General features: G+C 28.3%; 1 protein-coding gene across 1 annotated transcript in view; it reads right to left on the bottom strand.

The window, feature by feature from the left end:
• LOC117174231 (2-hydroxyacyl-CoA lyase 1) overlaps positions 1-15,676 on the bottom strand; it is a 22,191-nt gene extending 6,515 nt beyond the window's left edge. The window contains exons 1-5 of the mRNA XM_033363112.1: positions 15,454-15,676; positions 10,988-11,129; positions 10,797-10,881; positions 5,104-5,285; positions 4,745-4,921 (exon numbers count right to left, since the gene is read on the bottom strand). Coding sequence (XP_033219003.1) covers positions 4,745-4,921; positions 5,104-5,285; positions 10,797-10,881; positions 10,988-11,129; positions 15,454-15,510 — 643 coding nt within the window. The 5' untranslated portion in view covers positions 15,511-15,676. The remainder of the gene's footprint in view (positions 1-4,744; positions 4,922-5,103; positions 5,286-10,796; positions 10,882-10,987; positions 11,130-15,453) is intronic.
• Between the last annotated feature and the right edge of the window lie 4,998 nt (positions 15,677-20,674).

The following is a 20,674-nucleotide window of genomic DNA, read 5'->3' as shown; positions in this document are numbered from 1 at the left end:
CAGAGTCCGGGTAATACTTATCCAGCTTGGCCTTGGTCTCGGATATCGTTTTCTTGCGAAGATAGTAGTGTTTGATCAAAACTCGAAACTCAGATTTCTCCACATTAAAAAAAACTAGGAGGTTAGTCGCTTCTCAGTGCTGTAGCTTGTAAATGCGTAAACATAAATGGCTGAAGTTTTGACAGGCGTCATTTGAAGGATCAAGCTCGACGCAAATGGTTCACATTAGTGAATACTAATGCCATCTCTTAGAATTTTCAGGTACTTATCAGACTGCCTAGTACCTATATATACCTATATAAATCGCTTAAAAAGAGGAAAAACGTCTTGTTAATCCTCACTTCATTACGAAGAAGTAAAATATCATTTGACCGCGATGCGTTCAAAAGTTTTGATGCAAATTTACAAAGAAGTTGAAAAACGTGCTTAAAAGCACCTTTTAAAACTTGGTCAACTTTCGAACATCGTATTTCGTAAAAAAAAAAGAATTAATGCCTTTGAAAGAAATCGAGTAGTTATCTTAAAGTTTCAATTAGAAAACTATTTTTTTTAATTCAAAAATATTTATAACTTTTGTGTCGGCAGTAAATGAAAGAGAAGAATGTTAACTGAGCTTCCAATCTAGCTGGAAGGAACTACTGAGACTTAAAGTTTTCCCAAAAAAATTCAACAAATTCAATGCTAGGTTTCTAAATATAGGTGATTACATCAATAACATGCCATTGCATATTATTATTTTTTTTACGGTAGTAGACCTCAATTGTAATCAATACGTTGAAGGGCTTGCCGCCCACTATTGTTAAAGTCGGTTGAGCCTCGCGGCACATCCCACCAGATGCACGAAAGTTGAAGAAAAAAAAGGGGCGAAGGATCGCGCAGGACATCGATACCTTGGAACCCGCTGACAGTCTCATGTATTTCTTTTGTGCCTCTATAGTCCCAAAAAAAAGGAAAATCATATTGGGCGACAGCGTGTTATTAGGTTAATAAGCTGTTTTAAAAAATGCACCATTGGAATTTGTTGATTTTTTTTAAAAATGTTAAGCCTCAGTAGAACGTTCCAGCTTTATTAGAAGCTGCGTTAGCATCCTTCGCTTTTATGTACTGCCGACAGCAAAGTTATACATATTTTCGAATCCTTCAAAAATAATTTCAAAATTGAAACGTCAAGGTAACTATTCGATTTTTTGAAAAACAATTCATTCGTTTTTTTCACGAAATACGGAGGTAATAAGTTGACTAAGTTATAAAAGGTGCTTTTACTCACGTTTTTTCGCCCTCTTTGCAAATTTGCATCAAAACTAATGAACACATCGCGGTCAAATGATATTGTACTTCTTCAAAATGAAATGAGGATTAACAAGATGTTTTCCATTTTAAGCAATATTTTTTCTTGAATTATTCAATGATTTGCAGTGGGCCAGGATTTTTTAAACAAATAGTAGAAGATGTGCTCGATTTCTTGCTGGTTTCTGCCAGGGGCGGTCAACGCAATGGGAAGTAAGCGGCAATAGATACCCAGAGGTAGCGCCGCGTACAATTTGTCTGTGAACTAGATCGCATGTGCATGTGTCAGTGCACGTATATGCATATATAATTCTTTCATGTGTTTTCGTTTTATTATAATTAAAGGAAAATGAAAGACTTAAAGCAAAATTTGAAGAATATGAGACAAAAGACAGATAAGCAACATTTTGTAATGCCTTTGAAATCATATTTCCATAATTTTGCACTAATTCTTTCGTGTGGCAATACGCAAATGAAAATTTGCAAACAAAAGTTTTTCAGGCTGTCAGTCGCACATGACAGTTTTCAAATTCTAGGGCCAGTCGACCGTCAACGCTTTCGATTTCAAAAGTCAACCTTCCCTTTCCCCGTTCACCCGCCGTCGACAGCAGCGCGCGTACAATTGGTCTGAGAACTAAATATAATCATAATAGTACGCGGCCGTCTACTTCCCATTGCGTTGACCGCCCCTGGTTTCTGCTGACCCCTATTTAGGCAGTTTTGAGAAACAAGTTGTTCCTAAAAACCAAGAGTCCATTGCTTCTGGACGCACAAGCCATGCTTCTGTATCCTCATAATGTTGACTCATAAAAGTAAAGTTATTGATTTCTTAATTAAAATTGAACAAATAACAAAAGAGTTGTGCAACGGAGATTTTCCACAGTATTAGAGCAAAAGTAAAATTATATTAGTTTATTTTAGGCCAAAAACGAAATCTCTGAAATGAAAACTGACAAAGTTATACATTTAGTAATTTAAATTGTTTAAATCTTTGAAATTATAAACCCATGATATGTATGAAATAATAACCGATATGTGAATTTCTTTATAACATTTGTTTAAAAAACGCCATTTGTTAAATAAATTTTTCATAGTAATATAAATGTATTGTCTAATCAACTAATACCTCTAGAGGTTATTCCTAGAGCAGGAGTCTCCAAACAGCGATCCTGGTGTCTACTAGCGATCCCCGTCCAGTAGGTCGGAGCTACTCGGCTCTGACCCAGAACTGCCAGAATTCTTTACCTGATTTGAGCCCCTTAGAATCTTTAAACTCGAGACCCCCCATTAAATTGGAAACTTCACGCTAAAATTGGAATCTTCACGGTAAAATTGAGAATTACGAAATAAAATAGTCAATGTTTAGTTTTTGTTACTATAATAATATTAAATGAAACAATTAATGCAATTTTAATATTTTATACTCACAATTCAAATTAACTGAAAATCTATTTGTTTATGAATAATTAAAAATTTTATTTTTAAATTAAAATTTAAGTTTATCAAAAATATATCTTAATTTTAAAATTATTATAATTACATAATAAATTATATCCCAATAGAATAAAGTAATTAAAAATAATAGTTCCGATATTAAAAACAATCCATTTTTAAATCCATAATAAACAATTATTTAATATCAAGAGTTTATCAAAATTGTTAAATGGACCAAGATAATTTATAACATTATCAAATCTAGCAGATAAACAAAAAATAAATAAATTACAATTAAAACTCATCGAAAAAGATACTTGACAGAGGTTATGTATAAATTAAAATCTTTAAAACTAAGAAATTTGAAATACTATTAATTTGAATTATTAAAAATTTGTACTAATTTCCAGCAGGGACTGAATTCCTAAATGCAGGCCTCGGACTCACCACATTATTAAACTATTTTAAACTTTTTTGAAACAATGACACTATTTTTCTACTATTTCGAAAAAATTACACGAAATACACAATTTTCAAATAAAAAAAGTCCAACTTTGAACTAAACGAATTAATTTTCAAGAAAATGCATAAACTTTTATCCAAATAGTTGAATTTTCAACTAAGATACATTTCTATCAAAAAGGGCGAATTTTTAACAAATTACATACATTTTCTACTAAATAATTCGAACAATTGATGTGATTTTAGTAAAAATTTTACTAAATTATTTTTTCATGCTATTTTTTCATTAAATTTTTTCTAAATAAATTTAATCGTAATAACAATTTAAAATTCTATAATTTCAGCAGCTTTGACTTTAAAACATTCAATTTAGTTTACAGTTAACAATTTTAAAACAAAATATTAAAATTTAAAAGCTCTTAATTTATTTGGGATTATTTATTTTTGATAAAGAAATTGATAAGTTTACAATTGAAATTTTTAAAACTTGAATCGCCTCGAATTGAAAATTATTTTTATTTAAAAGTTAAATTTTTTTAATAATTCCATTTTGAACGGTTGAATTAGCTTTGAATTAGTAATTATAAAATTTAATACAAGATTTGTATTATTAATGTTGCAAGAATTCATTTAGAAACAACTATCCGCAATTAGTTAGTTTTAAAATTTTCAATACTTTAAACCAAATCCCTTTTGTTACAAGTTCTGTTAAGTTATACCAGAAAAAAAGGTCCTCCAGGTTCAACTTTCAGAACCGAGCCCTTCCAACTGCGATTTTTTTGTGTGGGGTCATAAATTTTATCTCAGTTTACCGTCGAAAAAAAATTGGTATATCTTCAAAAAGGTCGAACGATCCTGGGTCACGCTGCACCGGTGGATTGTGGAGACCCCTGTCCTAAAGAGTTGTTTCACTGATTCTGATTACTAGAGCGTCAATAAATTTTTTGTTTACAAAACGGTGCTCTTGCAATTTATTTTATTTTTTTTTCTTATATAAAAAATGTTGAAAAATCTTTTTCGAAAATCGGCCAGGACCTATCTATAAAGAATTTTATTAGATTTTATTAAAAAAAAAACATTAAAACTGGAATAAAATTGTGGCCTTTTATTGGACCCTGGGATCCGTTCAGTTAATTTTCAAGTTCTTTTACAAACTCCAAAAACAATATCTTTTTAAATACACTGGAATCGCGTTTATATCCGCGGTTCGAGAAAGTAAACATTCACTCATTTCCTCCCGGGAGGGAATCCCACCAATGCTGCTCAGCGACGGAGAAATGGCCGCGCTGCGCGCTGATTGGCTTGTTTCTCACGTGGTGGATGCCAAGCGGATATACATGAGAGTTATGACAGGAATATAAGCGAGAGCGGATATAAACGTGGTTCCAGTGTAACTCAAATTCATTTACCCTTTTCTCAAATATCGAAATTCAAAGGAATTTCTATATTTATTGCAGTTTTCGCCTGAAAACGATACAGACGGCGATTCTGCATCATTCACTGTTCATTGTATTAAATAAAATGTATCATACTGAACTGCCTTTGACTGGCTATAATTTACCTTTTCCAACAATTACTAAAGGCTTTTTGGCACCAATCAATAAATTGGCAGCTTCTTGTATCAAATTCATCTGAGGAAACATAGTAGGAGGCGGTGGACACGGAGCTACTTTGATGATTTGACGTTCATTTACTTTTTGTTGGAGTAATGTAGCTGGCAGGTCCAGATATACGGCTCCTTTAATGTAAAATTAAATCTATCACATAAAGATTTTTATCATTTCTGTGAATTAAAATTATAGCACACTTTTTCCTGTGATCAATTCTCTCTCCAATTGACACAACGCATTACTAGTTATTATTTAATTTGGTATTTGCTATCGCTACGGAAATTTTATTTATATGTTTTTAATCACGGACCTGGCCTTCCATATGTTGACAGTCTTACTGCCTTTTCAACATGTAGAGGTATCAAAGCTGCAGATGGAGGCCTAGCTGCATATTTGCAGTAAGGACGACTAGCCTCCACCTGGGGCCATTCTTGAAATCCACCAATACCCTCGTGATCCTCGGGGCAAGATCCTCCCAGAACAAGCACTGGCCTACGAACCAGCCAATAGTTAGTAATAAATATAGAAGCTCGGGGAGCAAATGTATGCATTAATATCATTTTCATTAAGGTTGTGTATACAAAGTCGGTACCGGCAAAAAAAATTGTCGGTACCAGTAAAAAAAATTACCGGTACCGACCATATATTTTTTTACCAGTTTTTTTAAAAAGCATACTTTAAGTATAGAGCCTAGACTGCGGGAAGAAGATATTAAAAAATTATTTTTGTCCAAATGTGCTTACTGCTACTGTTCGATCCTCTATATCGGCCATCTTGCTAGTCTGTTTTCCAGATTAAAAATCCTTGGAAAAATGTTATTTCTGTGACCAGTCACAAATGTGCCTGCTGGTCCGACAATACGTTGTTGGAAAAGGGTAAGTATTTTGATCAAAATTATTTCTGTGACCAGACACAGGGGTGTCTTCCTGCCCCCAGGATTTATTGGAAAGGTGTAGAGGTTTAACTAAAATTATTTCTGTGAACAGTCACAGGGGTGCCTTCCAGCTCCCCTCCCCATGAGATGTTGAAGAACAGTTAGAAAAATTTGAATTCCATGAATTCCTTAGATTTCACGAATTCTATGAATTCCTTAAATTCCACGAATTCCTTAAAGGTGTAGTCTACATACGACCTTAAATTATTTCTTTGACCAGTTATTAGGGTGCCTTTCCGCCCTTACGTGTCATTGGAAAGGGGTAGGGATGCGACCTTACATTATCTCTGTGACAAGTCACATGGGTGCCTTCCCGCCCCAACGTGGCGTTTGAAAAGGGGTAGGGGTGCGACCTTACATTATTTCTTTGACCAGTCACAGAGGTGCCTTCCCACTCCACGTGGCGTTGGAAAAGGGGTAGAGGTGCGACCTTACACTATTTCTGCAACTAGACATAGGGTTGCCTTCCCGCCCCCATGATATGTCAGAAGGGGTGGGGGTGCGACCAACATTATTTCTGTGACCAGTCACAGGGGTGAATTTCCGCCCCCACGAGACGTCAATAGTAATTCTTGAGTCGAAAATCGACGATAAAGTGTGATTTACACATAGAACGTTCCGTCAAACGCGTCAAAAGCCAAAAACTATCAATAATAGTCACTATGTTCCTTAAATTGTATGAATTCCTTGAATTCCAGGAATTCATTGAATTGCATGCATTCCTTGAACTCCATGAAATCGTTTAATTGCAGGAATTCCTTGAATTGCATGAATTCCTTGAATTTCATGAGTTTCACGAATCCCATGAATATGCGCGCTCTGCCGCTACCTAGCCAGCAATCTAATTTATTTACATTAAATAGCGTTTGTGAATTTTTTCAAGTAGATAAACGTATGGATAGAAAAGGATAGAGACATTCAATCGTGAACCAAATGCACACTTTGCCCCCCACAAACTCGATCTTTTTCTTTCCACGCTCTATCGCAATTCATTTATTTCAGTGTAGGCCTACCTTTTTCTATCTTTGTTGTTCACAAATGCCTATCTTTATCTGTTCCACACTACTCACTATCAACGATATATCTTTTTAATTTCTATCCATTTAAATCCACTCACAAATGTAGTATTCTTATTCATTTTGAAAATAATAATATATTTCGGATTTCAAACTCCCGAAAAATAGTATCAAACCAGCAAGGGTTTATATACCTAACAACAGAATTCCCTTGCTGTACGACTTTTTAGTCGAAGTTCGAACTCTGCAAAGGCTTCTGCTGACCCTCCAGTTATAGACTAAGCAAATGATTTCACTGAAGTCTGAATTTTACCGTCAGCCTTGCTAAGGATAGACGTTGATAAGCGGAGGATTCATATGGTTAGAAATACTAGGATTCAAGCAGATAGGACTATCTCATATTTAACAAAATATATATAAGTGGATTCACTAGGATAGGAAAATAGGTATTCAAAAAGATAGACGAAATTTTGGTTTGCCCAAGGAATAGAAAAGGATATAGGTGTATAAGTGGAGGATTTATTTAGATAGAAAGACTGGGCTTAAAAGAAGATAGGGCTATCTTATATTTCAGAAAAGATGGAAATGGATTCTCTTAGATAGGAAAATAGGGATTAAAAAGATAGAAGAAATTTGTTATTGCCCAACGGAGAGAAAAGGATAGAGGTGAATAAGTGGAGAATTCATTTAGATAGAAAGACTGAGATTCACGAAGATAGGGCAATCTTATTTTTCTGAAAAGATAGAAATGGATTCACTTGAATAAGAAAATAGGGAATAAAAAAAAACGAAATTTGTTATTACCCAACGGATGGAAAAGTACAGAGGTGAATAAGTGGAGCATTCATTTAGATAGAAAACTGGGCTTCACAAAGATAGGACTATCTTATATTTCAGAAAAGATAGAAATGGATTCACTTGGGTAGAAAAATAGGAATTAAAAAAGTTAGAGGAAATCTTAATTGCCTAAGGGATAGAAAAGTATAGAGGTAGACAATCTGTGCATTTATTTATATACAAAGAATGGGATTCATGAAGATAAGACTATCTTAGATTTTAGAAAAGATAGAAAAAAATTTATTGAGATAAGAAGATAGGGATTGAAAAAGAAAGACAAGATTTTGGACTGCCTAACGGATAGAAAAAGATAGGCGTGGATAAGCGAAGGATTCATTTGAAATGAAACACTGGAACAGGGATATGGAGTGGAAAGAAAAGGATACATGTGGATAAGTGGCAGATAGTCATGGATAGGAAGATTGGGAATGAAAGAAATAGAGGTGATTGTAGATTGGAAGAAAGATAGAAAATGATCGAAGGGATAGACGTGGGATCAAGATGGATACATCGGTTCTTTCCATTTCAATCTTAAAGATAGAAAAAGATTCAAACGGATAAAGACTCTATACATTTACTGCCAGCAGGAAGGGTTGACCCGCTGATCATGAATCTGAAGGCCGGTTTATCGTGTAACGCTTGGTTTCCACATAACCTCAAAATTTACGAATTTTCCGAAAAAATGCTTTTTTTCGATTGACCTGATGTTTTTAAATTAAAAATAGGCAAAAAATATCGTTTGGCGTGTTTCGTGCTAAATTTTGCAGGACAAACAATTATTAAGTTCAATAACTGCAGGAAAATCGCTAAAAATGCCGATATGCCAGTGAGGGCGCATTTAAAATTCGAAAACTTTGAATACTAAGGGAGCAATACGTGTCCCTTAAGAAATTTATACTTTTTGAAAGTTTCAATGTCAGTCAAACTTTTGAAACTTAAGCATTTTTATCTATATTTATAATAATTATATATGGAAAATGCATAATTTACATCTAAAATAGGTTTTTTAATTATAAGAACTGCACTTTATATATTTTTTTAAATTTGAAAACTGTTTTAATATCACATAAACTGAATTAGAAAAACAGAAGCAGAATTAACATAACCTATAACATACAGATACCTGACATACCAATAAAAGCTCCAAAGTGTGAAATTTTGTTCATGATTGATAATAACCCTGGCGGACCGAAGGAACCGAATGGAGCCTCTATAAAGTACCCGTAAAGACCCCATTCGGTTCCTTTTTAAAAAACTAAAAAAAAAACAGCAAGATCATCTTTTAAACTGTTAAAATTAGGATTCTACGTTAAATTTTATATTAAAAACGCACGGAGTAATCGCAATACTTTTTGTGCAGAATTAAAAATTTTTAAAATGTCATTAACTTGTGCTGAAGGTGACGTCAAGCGCATCCATAATAGCGCGCGAAGTTTAAAAATAAAATTCTCTCACTTGCATCGCAGCGTTGTTGTCTGTGGTTTCCACTGCGTGGCGCTAGCATTCATACAAAATTCTTAAAGTTACCGACGGCACGCCTATTAACTGCTACTAAAAGAAGATGCAACTTGAAGTCGCCTTCGGCCCCTGTAAATGACAGGTATTTTATTTTTTAAAGTTTTTAACGGTGTAAGAAAAAGTATTGCGATTACTCCGTGAGTTTCTAAAGCAAATTTTAACGTAGAATTCGAATATCAACAATTTAAAAGTTGATTTTGCTGTTTTGTTTTTAGTTTTTTAAAAAGGAACCGAATGGGGTCTTTACGGGTAATTTGTAGAGGCTCCATTCGGTTCCTTCGGTCCGCCAGGGAATTTAATTCAATTATTTTCTAACTGCAGTTTCTTCTAATTACAGTTGCCTGTATTAAAAACATGTATCAAGGCGATATTAATAAACTAAACTAATCTAAAAATGGGGAAAAATAAGTGGTAAATAAATTTATTCTTATTATTCAATTTAAGCATTATTTATGTATATATATTCATGTGAATTATTTATACATTCTAAAAATAAATCATTCAATTTTTTGAGGTCAAGCAACTTATTCTTTGGTTTCTCCACTTGTCTGCAATATCTTAGATGGATTTTTCACCGAACAATGAAATAAAATTGACATCCATTAGGGGCCCTAAGAATATTCTCTGAAAGTTCCAGCATCACTCTAGAAGTTAAATTTCTATAATTTTAAATTTAAATCTTTTCGTTTTTAACTTTTAAAGTGAATTTTTTAAAGTGAAACTTACAATGGCACATTGCTACTAAGCACAGAAAAAAACAGAAGATAAACTTTACATCAATTTCCGACGAAAGATTCGCTGCAACCAAAATTAACTTTACAGGTTAAACTTTAACCAAATATCGGTTAAACTTTCTTTTGTTTTTTCATGACAACACATGTGTTTTGAAAAACGTCAAGTTGTCTAAACAAAACATGATTTCTCTAAAAAGTTTCCTGCTATAAATTTTATCATTATTTTATTCTGTGAGGGTTACGCGATAAAACGGTTTTTATATTCGTGACCAGTGGGTCAAAATCGATAGGAAATGATGAGTCTCGTCTCTAGATCAAGACACTTATTATTATTTTTTATGGGGCTGTGTAATTGTTAAATTTTTTTAAGTGTTTAGATCACCTAATTTTAAAGCCGCATATATTTTTTGGAATTACTATAAATTTTCGTGATGAAAGCTGTTCAGCCGATAAAAAATAATCACCGCATAAAACACTTAAATTGTATCGCATAATTCTGCATTTTCAAATGCATAACGTTGACATCCCTATCAGATAGCATCCAGTAGACTGGTCATTCTCTGATTTTATGTAACCAAGATTCGAAAATGTGCACGATTCCGGAAATTTTACTAATAATAGTTTACGTTTCATGCATAATTTATGTAATATCCACGTGGATATCCGCATTTTGCTCAACATCATGAAACCATTGCGCTGAACAAAAAATAACTGCTCATAGCTAGTTATTACAATTATACTAATTTAGTAATTATCCATTACGGAAAATCACATTAGTTCCAAAAGAATATATTGGACTGTTTGAAAAATAGCTAGGTACATTTAATATTATTCGCGGAAAGTTGGACAATAATTAAAAAAGTTATTACAAGTAATTTTCAAAATTATTCACAAAAAATGATTGAACAGGGAAAACGCAATCTGTGAGATTGTAGTTCGATTAATTTTGATTGCCGCTACTTACCAACAGTTCACTTGTGCATTGGCCATTCCTCCAATTACATGCAGCAACCCAGGACCTGATACGCATAAAACGACTGCTGGTTTTCCTATTCAAAAATTTTTGCATATGAAGCAATTCGAGGTAGATTCAATTAAATAAAAAATATGACTCTTATTTGTTTGCATTGTAAAATAAAAACATGTAATAGTTACTCGTCAAATATCCGTAAGCTTGAGCAGCGTAACATGCTGCTTGTTCATTCCTAAATCCCAGGTACTCAAGACCTGCCGCTTGGATATTTAATGCTAGTTCAATTACAGGATGACCCATTATACCAAACACATATTTGAGCCCCTGAAACAACAAGTGTAATGAATTTCCGTGTAGGTCTTTTACTAAATTAAAAAAATAACATTGTTACAGTAATGTAACATAACAATTTGATGCGAATTCCTGTTAAAAAAAAAACAAGAATCCAACGACTAAATTTGGACCACGACGAACGAACAAAAAGCTCCTATTGTAGTCTGAAAAAATTTAAAAAAAAATCAGTTTTGGCCATGAATAAGAGAGGAAAAAAATTAGAAAGCAGCCAACCACATATCCTTCCTTCTTCTTTCTTTCTTTCGTCTTCTTTATTTTTATTACCGAAACGTTTGTAATGAAATTTTATTTTTTATTTTGATTATGAATGTTAGTTTATTGTAATTTGATGGTAATAAACACTAAGAAGACGAAAGAAGAAAAAATAAGGAAGGAGGTGTGGTTGGCTGCCTTCTCATTTTTCTTTCCTCTTTTTTTATTTTTTACCAAAAAAAGTTTTGTTTTTGTTTGTTCGTTGTGGTCAAAATTTGGTTGTTGGATTCTTATTTTTTTATCAGGAGTTTGCATCAATTTCATTATTGGACGTTAAATAGGATTTTTAATCTGGTTTTCAATCTAATTTAAGTTTCTTAAATTTTGTAACATTACAATTACACAGCAGGAAGGTGACTGTAAGAAGACTTTACAATTCTGGAATTCTGAAATGTAACACATATATAACAAAGTGATAGAATTGTTACGTTGCAGGAGTCTCACACTATCGGCGGACGAATTCAAATTCTCGGACATTTCCCGGTTTTCACCGGTCTAATTCTAAACAACATTTAATACAACAGAGAAAAAAATTACAAAATAAATGAATTTTCAAATAAAATTATGAATCTTCAACTGGGATAGTGGAATTTTAAACCAAACAGCAGAATTTTCAACCAAAAAGATGATTTTTTATTCAAGAAGATTAATTTTCAAATAAAAAGATTAATTTTCTACCGAAAAATAAAAATTTCCACAAAGTACATCAATTTTAACGAAAAAGTTGAATTTTCAATCAAAGAAGACAAATTTGCAACGAAATACTTGAATTTTGAACTAGAAAAAAGAACAATTTTCAACCAAAAATGGAAGTTCCATATCTAGTAACAAAAAATTAATTTTCATCTTAACTGATGATTTTTCAACTAAAATTATTAATCTTCAACCGAAATAGTTGAACTTTCAACTAAAAAAATAATTATTATTACTAAAAAATAAATTGTTAACCAAAACTTAAATAATTAAATTTTAAGTTAATAAAATCAATGTTCAACCCAAAAAGAAACAAATTTTCAATCAAATAGTTAAATTTTCGGTAAATAAATTCCTTCCCCCCCCCCCCCCCCCCCCAGGAAAAAAACATTTTTTCAATCAAATGTCTTATTTTTCAACGCCAAAAAAATATTTAATCAAAATGATGAATTTGCAATGAAAAAAAAATTATAACCTACAAAATGAACGTTCGACTATAATGAAGAATATTTAACTGAAATACTCTAATTTTCAACCAAAAAGATGAATTTTTAAACAAGATGATTAATTTTCAAATAGAAAGATTACTTTTCTACTCAAAAATAAAATTGTCCACAAAGTACATGAATTTTAACGAAAAAGTTTAATTTTAAATCAAAGGGGACAAATTTGCAACCAAATAGTTGAATTTTGAACTGGAAAAAAATCAATTTTCATCCGAAAATGAAATAATTATATATCTAGTAAAAAAAATTAATTTGTATCTTAACTGATGAATTTTTAACTAAAATTATTAATCTTCAACTAAAATAGTTGAACTTTTAAACACGAAAATAATAATTTTCACGAAAAAAATAAATTGTTAACCAAAACTTAAAAAAATAATTTTTAAGTTAAGTATATCAATGTTCAACCAAAAAAGAAACAAAATTTCAATAAAATAGTTCAATTTTCGGTAAATAAATTCCTTTTCATCCAACGAAAAAACATTTTTTCAATGAAACGCCTTATTTTTCAACCCAAAAATGAATTTTTAATTAAAATGATGAATTTGCATTGAAAAAAAATAGAACCTAAAAAATGAACGTTCAACTAAAATGATAAATATTTAACTGTAATACTTGAATTTTTAACCGAAAAGAAGAATTTGGAAAGTCGATTTTTTAACTAAATACGTGAATTTTTATCGAAATAAATTATTTTTTTAATTTAAAAATACAAATTTACATTCAAATTTTTAACTCGAGAAGGTGCATTTTAGGTCCAAATAATTTTCTACCAAAAATAGTCGACTTACTATTAAAAAACTGGTTTTTTAAAAAGAAAATATTTGAATATTCAACTAAATAAATAATTTTTTAATTTAAAAAGCCAAATTTACGTCCACATTTTTAAATTTTGAACTCGAGAAGGTCAATTTTCTATCAAAAATGGGCTGGTTAAATTTTCAGTTAAAAAAATTAACTCACAACCAAATTGATAGATTTTCAACTAAAATGATATATCTTCAACTGAAATTGTTGAAGTTTACACCTACCAAAAAGATGATTTTTCAACCAATAAGATTAATTTTCTACAAAAAAAAACGAATTTTCCATAAATTGCATGATTTTTCAACAAAAAATGTATTAATTTTTAGATAAAAAAATATAAATTTCCATCCAAATAGTTAAATTTTCATCCAAAAAAGATCAAATTTCAACTCAAAATATAATAGTTGAATTTCTCGTTAAATATATCATTCTCAACCAACAAAAAAATCGGATTTTCAACAGAATAGTTGTATTTTCTACTGGAAAAGTTCAGTTTTTAGTTTAAAAAATGATTTTTACAAAGTATTTAATTTAAAAAATAGATGAATTTTCAATTAGAATGATGAATCATCAAACAAAAAAATTAATTTGTAATAAAAGAAGAAATAATTGAATTTTGAACCAAAAAGGTAAATTTTCAACCGAGAAAAATAATTTCTACTAAAAATATGAATTTTCAACTAAAAAAGATCATTTTTTAACTAAATGTGGAATAGATCAAGTTTTACTCAAAAATGAATATTTAACCAAAGAGATAATTTATTATCTAAAATTTTGGTATATTCAACTAGAATAATAGTTACATTTTTAGTTTAAAAAATTTCAACTAAAAAAGAAATAAAGTTTCAACAAAATAGTTACATTTTCGGCAAAAAATTCCTTTTCATCGAAAGAAAAAAAGGTTTTCAATCAAATAGCTCATATTCGGAAATCAACATAGGAGATGAATTTTTAATAAAAATGATAAATTTTGAACTAACAAAATTAATATTCAAGAAAACAGTTTAACCTTCGGCCAAGCTATTTTTTGTTTCTAACCTAAAAAATAATTATCACTAAAATAATAAATATTTAACTGTAATACTTGAATTTTTAAACAAGAAGATTAACTTGCAAAGAAAAAGATAATTTTCTAACCAAAAAAAAACTGATTTTTAACTAAATATGTGGATTTTCAACAAAATAGTTATTTGTCAATTAAAAAAGACAAGTTTTCATCCAAAGTGTTATAATTTAAACAAGAAAAGATCAATTTTTACCTAAACAAGTGAATTTTTATCTACAAATATTGATTCTTTAACTTCAATGGTCGAATTTTATACCAAAAAGATTAATTTTCAACCATAAAAATTAATTTTTACAATTTAATAAAAAATAATTAGAGTACAATGAGATAATCTAAAAAAGCTGCAACTGTAGATAAAGTAGAAATCACTTTTATAAATTGACAAAAATTATTAAAATAATGAAAACTTGAACTTTACTGCGATCAAAAGTAAATTCCCGGTTTTTAAATTAAATTCCCGGTCATGTTGCCACCCTGATAACACTTGTTCCATAACTGGGGTGTATTCGTTTCGTAATTTACAATATAACAGATTTATAACGCTTGTTACACACAACTGCGCAACAATCTTTTCGTAAAAATTTAAAAAAATCATATTTTAAAACATAAGAATTGGAAGTGTGCCACAGCATAAATAATAATGTCAATATGAAATATGATTAAAACGCAAAACGAGAAGAACATTTTTAAGAGATTAGAAAATTTTTTTCGAATCAGTAGTGTTATAGCGTCAGATTGTCAGCTGATCGTTACGATGATATGTAAAAAGAGAAATTCCCATTTTTATATAGACCGATTTCTTCTCTTGTAATGCCAAACAAGTGCTTTCTTTCATTTATTTAACATTCTTCAAGCAAACGAAAAAAATAAATAAAAACAAATCGTTATATTATTAGAAAGTACAAACACAATAATACGCCTGCCTAACCTATAAAATATCAAGTGAAATGTCATATTAAAATAATATTACCTGTCTTTTTAAAGCTTCGGCCATAATTTGATTCCCATCTTTTTCTCCCATTGTCATAATGTTGTGTTTTCTTCTTGCTAAGATCAAACATCCAGCAAAAGCACGTAAAAGTACTAATGCACAAAACCCTAATGAAAACAAGTGACAATTCCCAATACCCGAGCAAGTTCCTGGTACGAGTTGTAGGCGCGGAAAGAAATTATGTACGTGTCGCGCGAACTTTGGATTCTTATCGGCGATATAAAGAGATTATAAAAAGTCGCTTGTAATGCAGAAATATTTTTTATCTTATCACTTGTTTAATTATTTAAATATTTATCTCGACTGATTAATAAATTATATAGGGAAGTAATACACATATATAGAATAATACAAAAAGTGTTGTTCATAACCGTATTAGAAAATATTGCATTTTCCTGTACAATAATTGTAAATTATTTCAACATTTTTCATAAAGATATTTAAAGTTTGGCTATTTTCCAACGAATAGGTACAATTTGTTTATGGAGTCAACTAAGAATATCTATCCGGTGACAGCGTTCTATGTTGCTTTGTAAATTTACAAGAACTATTAATTATTTAAACAATTTCGATTAAAAAATTAAGATTTTGGTCTTTTTTCATCAAATAAGCTCAATTTTTTTTACAGAATTAACTAAGAATATCTTTCCAATAATTTTTTCTATGATGCTTTGCAAATTTACAAGAATATTAATTATTTAAACTATTTTGAGTAAAAAATTAAGAGTTTCGTCTTTTTTCTGCGAGTCAATTTGTTTTTGAAGTCAACTGAGAATGTCTATCCGATTACTCTTTTCTACGTTGCTTTACAAAGTTACAAGAATTATTAAATGTTTAAACTATTTTAGTTGAAAAAATAAGAGTGATTTTTTTCTACGAATAGGCTCATTCTTCTCAAGTTTTAAATTATTCCCAATACTTCTTAGTTTCATTCAATAGTTTTAAATTATTTTCAATAATTTTATGATTTCTTTGAAAAAACAAAATTTTAATTATTTTGAAATCTATTTAATACTTTTCTATCACATTCAATTATTTTTATTTATCTTTGTTACTTCTGAATACTTCTGATTTATTTCTGAATTTGTCCAATTCTTTATAATCAGTTATAATTCTAATAGAATTTTTTAAATACTTATCAGTTCATTTGAATACTTTTTAATTCTTTTGAATAATTTTCTATACTAAATTCTATTTAATAATGATTAATTATTAGTACACATCTATATTTAATAAAACTTTTACTAATAAAATGAAATTAATTTCCAATCAATATTAGTCAAATAGTTTATTTTTAATGCTTCTCAGATCATTGTAATACTTTTCAATTATTTTGAATATTTTTAAATACTACTCAATACTTTTTTTATTATTGTTAGTAATTTTCAGTTAACAATAAAACTTTCACTATGAAAGTGAATTTAGTTTCTAATTCTACTAAAGTCTTCAATTATTTTCGATACTTCTTAATTCCATTCAACAGTTTTAAATTCTTTTCAATAATTGCATAATTTCTTTAAAAAACAAAATAAAATATGATAATTATTGTCGATTCTATTTAATGCTATTCAATAACTAATTAATGTAATTAAAATAGTTTATTATTTAATACTTTTCTATTGCATTCCACCATTTTTATTTATTTTTGTTACTTCCGATTTCTTCTTATTTATTTCTAAATTTGTCTAATTCTTTATAATCAGTTATAATTCTAATCAAATTTGTTTAATACTTCTCTATTATATTCAATAATTTTTATTTATTATTGTTACTTTCTAATTCTTCTTAAATATTTCCAAGAATTTCTCACTCATTTTCATCTATAATAATTCTATTAAAAATTGTTTTTTTTTTTATAATTCTCAGTTCATTTTAATACTTTTTAATTGTTTTGAATAGTTTTAAATACTACTAAATACTTTTTTTTATTATTTTTACTAGTTTTCAGTAATTTTCAGTAAATAATAAATCATTCAATAAGAAAGTGAACTTAGTTTCTAATTCTTCTCAAGTTTTAAATTATGTTCAATACTTCTTAATCCCATTCAATAGTTTTAAATTATTTTAAATTATTTCATGAATTTAAAAAAAAAAAAAAAAAAAAAATATTTAAAATTATTTCCAATTCTATTTAATACTTTTCTATTACATTCAATCATTTTTATTTATTTTTGTTACTTCTGAGTTCTTATTTATTTCCGAATTTGTCCAATTCTTTATAATCAGTTATAATTCTAATCCAATTTTTTGAATACTCATCAGTTCATTTCAATTCTTTTCAATTCTTTTGAATAATTTTTTGTACTAAATTCTATTCAATAATTATTAATTATTAGCACACTTCTATATTTAATGAAACTTTTACTAATAAAATGAAATTAATTTCCAATTAATATTATTAAAATAGTTTATTTTTAATACTTCTCAGTTCATTTTAATACTTTTCAATTATTTTCAATAGTTTTAAATACCCAGTGGGCACAAAATTTGGCGACGTCTTTACGACATAGTTACGACATCTTTACGACAAATTTACGACAAATTTACGACATCCTATGTCCATGTCGTTAAGGTCTCTTTACGATATCGTAAATAAGTATCTGATGATGTCTTTACGATATCGCAAAGACACCGAAACGACATGGACATACGATTTCGTAAAGTTGTCGTAAGGATGTCGTAACGATTTCGTAAAGACTTCGCCAAATTTTGTGCTCACTGGGTACTACTCAATACTTTTTTTATTATTGTTGGTAATTTTCAGTAATCTTCAGTAAATATTGAAACTTTCACTAACAAAGTGAACTTAGTTTCTAATTCTACTAAATTATTCAATTATCTTCAATACTCCTTAAATCCATTAAATAGTTTTAAATTCTTTTCAACAATTGCATAATTTCTTTTAAAAAAAAATTATTATTATTATTTTCAGTTCTATTTTATAATTTTCAATAACTATTTAATGTTATTAAAGTAGTTTATTATTAATAATTTTCTATTACATACAATCATTTTTATTTATTTTTGTTACTTCTGAATTCTTCTTATTTATTTATAAATTTGTCTAATTCTTTATAATCAGTTATAATTCTAATCAAATTTTTTTAATACTTCTCTATTATATTCAATCATTTATATATATTATTGTTACTTCCTAATTCTTCTGAATTATTTCCAAGAATTTCCCACGCATTTTCATCAATTATAATTCTATTGAAAATTGTTTTAAATCATTTTCAGTTCATTTTAATACTTTTCAATTGTTTTGAATAGTTTTAAATACTACTCAATACTTTTTAAATATTTTTAGTAGTTTTCAGTAATCTTCAGTAAAAAATAAATCTTTTACTAAGAAAGTGAACTTGATTTCTAATTCTTCTCAAGTTTTAAATTATTTTCAATACTTCTTAATTCCATTTAATAGTTTTAAATTATTTTAACTTATTTAATGAATTCTTTAGAAAAACAAAAACAAAAATATTTAAAATTATTTTCAATTCTATTTAATACTATTCAGTAATTAATTATTGTTATTAAAATAGTTTTTGATTAATACTTTTCTATTACATTCAATCATTTTTACTTATTTTTGTTGCTTCTGAATTTTTTTTGTTTATTTCCGAATTTTTCTAATTCTTTATAATCAGTTATAATTCTAATAAAATTTTTAAAATACTTATCAGTTCCTTTAAATACTTTTTAATTCTATTGAATAATTTTGTGTACTAAATTGTATTCAATAATTATTAATTATTAGTAGACATCTATATTTCATGAAACTTTTACTAATAAAATGAAATTAATTTCCAATTAATATTATTAAAATAGTTTCTTTCTAATACTCCCCAGTTCATTTTAATATTTTTGAATTATTTTTAATAGTTTTAAATACTACTCAACACTTTCTTTTATTATTGTTAGTAATTTTCAGTAATCTTCAGTAAATAATAAAACTTTCACTAAGAAAGTGAACTTAGATTCTAATTCTTCTTAAGTTTTAAATTATTTTCAATACTTCTTAATTCCATTCAATATTTTAAAATTATTTTCAATAATTGCATAATTTCTTTACAAATAAAACAAAATATTAAAATTATTTTCATTTCTACTTAAAACTTTTCAATAACTAAATAATATTATTAAAATAGTTTATTTTTAATACTTTCCTGTTACATTTAATCATTTTTATTTATTTTTGTTACTTCTGAATTCTTCTTATTTATTTCCAAATTGGTCAAATTCTTTATAATCAGTTGTAATTCTAATCACATTTTTTTAATACTCATCAGTTCCTTTCAATACTTTTCAATTCTTTTGAATAATTTTCCATACTAAATTCTATTCAGTAATTATTAATTATTAGTACACATCTATATTTTATGAAACTTTGACTAATAAAATAAAATTCATTTCCAATCATTATTATTAGAATAGTTTCTTTTTAATACTTCTCTACCATATTAAATCATTTTTATTTATTATTGTTACTTCTTAATTCTTCTGAATTATTTCTAAGAATTTCCTATAGGAAAATTTATGAAAAGAGTATACTCTTTTCATAAATTATAATTATATTGAAAATTGTTTTTAATCATTCTAAGTTCATTTTAATACTTTTGAATTATTTTGAATACTTTTAAATACTACTCAATGCCTTTTTTATTATTTTTAGTAAAGTTCAGTAATCTTTAGTGAATAATAAAACTCTCACGAAAAAAGTGAACTTAGTTTCTAATTTGAATCAATTATTAAATAATTATTAACCTAATTAACTATAAGAATATCTTTTCAATGATTTTTTTCTATTATGCTTTGAAAATTTAGAATTATTAATTATTTAAACAATTTTTATCAACATATTTACAGCTTGACTATTTTTCAAGGAAGCACAATTTGTTCTAAGAACTGAACTAAGAATATCTTTCCGATGAGTTTTTCTGTGTTAATTTGTAAATTCTCAAGTATTATTAATTATTTAAACAAGTTTTATAAGCAAATTGAGAGTTCAGCTATTTTTAAAATAATAGGCTCAATTTGTTGACGGAGTGAACTAAGCATATCTTTCGATGAGTATTTCCTACGATACTTTGTAAATTTATAATAATTATTAATCATTCAAACTGTGTTCATAAACATATTCAGAGGTTGGGTATTTTTTAATTATTAAACATTTTTCAATTAATAGGGTCAGTTTTTTATG

The sequence above is a fragment of the Belonocnema kinseyi genome, chromosome 6, assembly GCF_010883055.1.
Source record: "Belonocnema kinseyi isolate 2016_QV_RU_SX_M_011 chromosome 6, B_treatae_v1, whole genome shotgun sequence".
In the NCBI taxonomy this organism is placed as follows: Eukaryota; Metazoa; Arthropoda; class Insecta; order Hymenoptera; family Cynipidae; genus Belonocnema; species Belonocnema kinseyi.
The sequence above is the reverse complement of the archived record's forward strand: the minus strand, read 5'-3'. Positions and strand labels throughout refer to the sequence as shown.